The sequence below is a fragment of the Gobius niger genome, assembly GCF_951799975.1.
Source record: "Gobius niger genome assembly, contig: SCAFFOLD_90, whole genome shotgun sequence".
Lineage (NCBI taxonomy): Eukaryota > Metazoa > Chordata > Actinopteri > Gobiiformes > Gobiidae > Gobius > Gobius niger.
Window position 1 is genome coordinate 17,467 of NW_027639214.1, and position 5,034 is coordinate 22,500.

The window sequence follows — 5,034 nt, forward strand, 5'->3', positions numbered from 1 at the left end:
AGGTCCCTATGCTAAAGTGGCTATGATAGTTAGCATCAGAGGTCCCTATGCTAAAGTGGCTATGATAGTTAGCACCAGAGGTCCCTATGCTAAAGTGGCTATTATAGTTAGCACCAGAGGTCCCTATGCTAAAGTGGCTATGATAGTTAGCATCAGAGGTCCCTATGCTAAAGTGGCTATGGTAGTTAGCATCAGAGGTCCCTATGCTAAAGTGGCTATGATAGTTAGCATCAGAGGTCCCTATGCTAAAGTGGCTATGATAGTTAGCATCAGAGGTCCCTATGCTAAAATGGCTATGGTAGTTAGCATCAGAGGTCCCTATGCTAAAGTGGCTATGGTAGTTAGCATCAGAGGTCCCTATGCTAAAGTGGCTATGATAGTTAGCATCAGAGGTCCCTATGCTAAAGTGGCTATGATAGTTAGCATCAGAGGTCCCTATGCTAAAGTGGCTATGATAGTTAGCATCAGAGGTCCCTATGCTAAAGTGGCTATGATAGTTAGCATCAGAGGTCCCTATGCTAAAGTGGCTATGATAGTTAGCACCAGAGGTCCCTATGCTAAAGCGGCTATGATAGTTAGCACCAGAGGTCCCTATGCTAAAGTGGCTATGATAGTTAGCATCAGAGGTCCCTATGCTAAAGTGGCTATGATAGTTAGCATCAGAGGTCCCTATGCTAAAGTGGCTATGATAGTTAGCATCAGAGGTCCCTATGCTAAAGTGGCTATGATAGTTAGCACCGGAGGTCCCTATGCTAAAGTGGCTATGATAGTTAGCATCAGAGGTCCCTATGCTAAAGTGGCTATGATAGTTAGCATCAGAGGTCCCTATGCTAAAGTGGCTATGATAGTTAGCATCAGAGGTCCCTATGCTAAAGTGGCTATGATAGTTAGCATCAGAGGTCCCTATGCTAAAGTGGCTATGATAGTTAGTACCAGAGGTCCCTATGCTAATCACATTTATATTTATATTATATGTATTTATAGACTGTCATCCTCTTGTTCACATTATGAGCCCAGTCCTTGCAGGCGCCTGCAGGGGGCGCTGCTGCTCACACTGGAGTCCACGAGGCCCTGATTGGTTAAACTTTGTACCTTCTATCCTGGAAAAGAAAACAATAAAAAATAATAATAAAAAATAATAATACCCCTGATTATTCCACATTTTGTCCAGATTTGCTCTCAAAGTAAAGCGGGGACCTGTCTCCAGGCCCAGTCCTGGTTTGGTCCTGGTTTGGTCCTGGTTTGGTCCCGGTTTGGTCCTGGTTTGGTCCTGGTTTGGTCCTGGTTTGGTCCTGGTTTGGTCCTGGTCCAGCTGTAAGTCTTTTACAGAAACAGTCACATGACCTTCTGGAATGTTTCCTGCAAAACAAGTGACGTAAAGATTGTGAAACATGAGTTATGGCCCCACACCGGGCCCCGCACACACACACACACACACACACACACACACACACACACACACACACACACACACGCACACACACACACACACACACACACACACCGGGCCCCGCGGACCAGGAGCCATGAGGACAGATGAGGACTCCGGGACATGAGGACACACAGGAGGCCCAAGACACACCTGCACGGGAGCCGAGGGCCCGGACAGAGGCCCCCGAGGAGCAGCCGGGGGCCCGCGGTGGAGCGCAGGTGCTTCTCTCTCCTCTTTATCTAACTAAGTGAGGAGCTAAAGTCATAAATCAAAGTATGTTATGGCGAGTGGACAATTGTTAATAATGTCTTTGTGAATTGTCTTATGTCTTGTCTGTATTTTGTGTTGATCTATCTATCTGACTATCTATCCCTCTTTGCTCCTTTATTCTTCAGAATTGCAGGTTTAAACGTGTTCAGATTTGCTCAGAGGGTTTGGGATTTTAAACTAGTCATTCATGAAAACGTCTCTGTCATGAATCAGGTCTGTGTGAAACATCCTTCCAAACGTAGTGGAGTCTGTGGAGTGTGAAACCTGAAGCCACTTTCTCTTCCAAATCAAAACTATTCAGTCCATTTTTAATTTTCATTCATGAAAAATTATCAAAAAAGTCTGATGCTGCCTTTCCAGGAGCGCCGTGGCCACGCCCCTCGCCCTGGAGCCCCTGCAGCGCCCCCTGGAGCCCCTGGAGCCCGGACAGCGCCCCCTGGAGCCCCTGCAGCGCCCCCTGGAGCCCCTGCAGCGCCCCCTGGAGCCCCTGCAGCGCCCCCTGGAGCCCCTGCAGTGCCCCCTGGAGCCCCTGCAGCGCCCCCTGGAGCCCCTGCAGCGCCCCCTGGAGCTCGGACAGCGCCCCCTGGAGCCCCGGCAGCGCCCCCTGGAGCCCCTACAGCGCCCCCTGGAGCCCCCACAGCGCCCCCTGGAGCCCCTGCAGCGCCCCCTGGAGCCCCTGGAGCCCCTGGAGCCCGGCTGGGCCCTGTCGTTCGCCGGCTGTGGGTTCCGGGGCCTGTACTACGTGGGCGCGCTCAGTTGTCTGCTGGAGCGCTCGCCGGAGCTCGTCCACGGAGCGGCGCGCTTCAGCGGCGCCTCCTCCGGGAGTCTGGTGGCGGCGGCGCTGGCGGTGGGCGTGTCCATCAGTGAGTCTGACTTTTTATTCTATAGACAAAACATTACAGGTGTAAAACATGTTTCCTCCTGAACGTCAGAGTAATAAAACTCTCTCTTTACGATGTTTATTTATTATTATTTATTTATTATTATGTATTTATTATTATTATTTATTATTATTATTATTTATTATTATTATTTATTTGTTATTATTTATTTATTATTATTATTTATTTATGATTATTTATTTTCCCGCGATGATTCCTTCCTGATCCGCCATGTTGTTCTGTCCTCGTCTCCGCAGCAGAAGTTCATTCCCCTAAATGTAAAAGCTGTAAATATTTGAGTTGATCTGTTTTCTGTGATAACGCGTGGACTTAAACCCGACTGACCTGGTCCTGGTCCCGCCCAGGACTGACCTGGTCCTGGTCCCGCCCAGGACTGACCTGGTCCTGGTCCCGCCCAGGACTGAGAGACTCTGCACCTGACCCGGGATCAGACTTTGGCCTCAGTGTAGAAAACAGCTTTATCAGATCTGAGCTTCATCGGCCTCTGACAAAACCCGGACCGGAACAAAGGCCAAACATGGACCGGAACTAAGACTAAACATGGACCGGAACTAAGACTAAACATGGACCGGAACTAAGACAAAATATGGACCGGAACTAGGACAAAACATGGACCAGAACTAAGACAAAACATGGACCGGAACCAAGACCAAACATGGACCGGAACCAAGAAAAAACATGGACCGGAACTAAGACCAAACATGGACCGGAACCAAGACTAAACATGGACCGGAACCAAGACTAAACATGGACCGGAACTAAGACTAAACCCGGACCGGAACTAAGACAAAACCCGGACCGGAACCAAGACTGAACCGGGACCGGAACAAAGACTAAACATGGACCGGAACCAAGACTAAACCTGGACCGGAACCAAAACTAAATCCGGACCGGAACCAAGACTAAACCCGGACCGGAACTAGGACCAAACATGGACCGGAACTAAGACCAAACATGGCGCGGAACCGAGACCAAACATGGACCGGAACTAAGACCAAACATGGCGCGGAACCGAGACCAAACATGGACCGGAACTAAGACCAAACATGGACCGGAACCAAGACTAAACATGGACCGGAACCAAGACCAAACATGGACCGGAACTAAGACTAAACCTGGACCGGAACTAAGACTAAACATGGACCGGAACCAAGACTAAACATGGACCGGAACTAAGACTAAACATGGACCGGAACTAAGACAAAACATGGACCGGAACTAAGACAAAACATGGACCGGAACTAAGACTAAACATGGACCGGAACTAAGACTAAACATGGACCGGAACCAAGACTAAACATGGACCGGAACCAAGACTAAACCTGGACCGGAACCAAGAAAAAACATGGACCGGAACTAAGACTAAACATGGACCAGAACCAAGACTAAACCTGGACCAGAACCAAGACCAAACCTGGACCGGAACCAAGACCAAACATGGACCGGAACCAAGACTAAACCCGGACCGGAACCAAGACCAAACATGGACCGGAACCAAGACTAAACCCGGACCGGAACCAAGACCAAACATGGACCGGAACCAAGACTAAACATGGACCGGAACCAAGACCAAACATGGACCGGAACTAAGACTAAACATGGACCGGAACTAAGACTAAACATGGACCGGAACTAAGACTAAACATGGACCGGAACTAAGACCAAACATGGACCGGAACTAAGACCAAACATGGACCGGAACTAAGACTAAACATGGACCGGAACTAAGACTAAACATGGACCGGAACTAAGACTAAACCTGGACCGGAACTAGGACAAAACATGGACCAGAACTAAGACAAAACATGGACCGGAACCAAGACCAAACATGGACCGGAACTAAGACTAAACATGGACCGGAACTGAGACTAAACATGGACCGGAACCAAGACTAAACATGGACCGGAACTAAGACTAAACATGGACCGGAACTAAGACTAAACATGGACCGGAACTAAGACTAAACATGGACCGGAACTAGGACAAAACATGGACCGGAACTAAGACTAAACATGGACCGGAACCAAGACTAAACCCGGACCGGAACTAAGACTAAACATGGACCGGAACTGAGACTAAACATGGACCGGAACCAAGACTAAACATGGACCGAAACCGAGACTAAACATGGACCGGAACCTAGACTAAACATGGACCGGAACTAAGACTAAACATGGACCGGAACTAAGACTAAACATGGACCGGAACTAAGACTAAACATGGACCGGAACTAAGACTAAACATGGACCGGAACCAAGACTAAACATGGACCGAAACCGAGACTAAACATGGACCGGAACCTAGACTAAACATGGACCGAAACCAAGACCAAACCTGGACCGGAACCAAGACTAAACATGGACCGGAACTAAGACTAAACATGGACCGGAACCAAGACCAAACATGGACCGGAACTAAGACTAAACATGG

At 48.8% G+C, this 5,034-nt stretch overlaps 1 protein-coding gene across 1 annotated transcript in view; it reads left to right on the forward strand.

Moving 5' to 3' along the window:
* Positions 1 to 1,536: 1,536 nt before the first annotated feature.
* LOC306982740 (patatin-like phospholipase domain-containing protein 4) overlaps positions 1,537 to 5,034 on the forward strand; it is a gene marked incomplete at both ends in the record, with an annotated part of 15,361 nt that continues 11,863 nt past the window's right edge. The window contains 2 exons of the mRNA XM_079583201.1: positions 1,537 to 1,650; positions 2,175 to 2,565. Of these exons, the coding sequence (XP_079439327.1) occupies positions 1,537 to 1,650; positions 2,175 to 2,565 (505 nt within the window). The remainder of the gene's footprint in view (positions 1,651 to 2,174; positions 2,566 to 5,034) is intronic.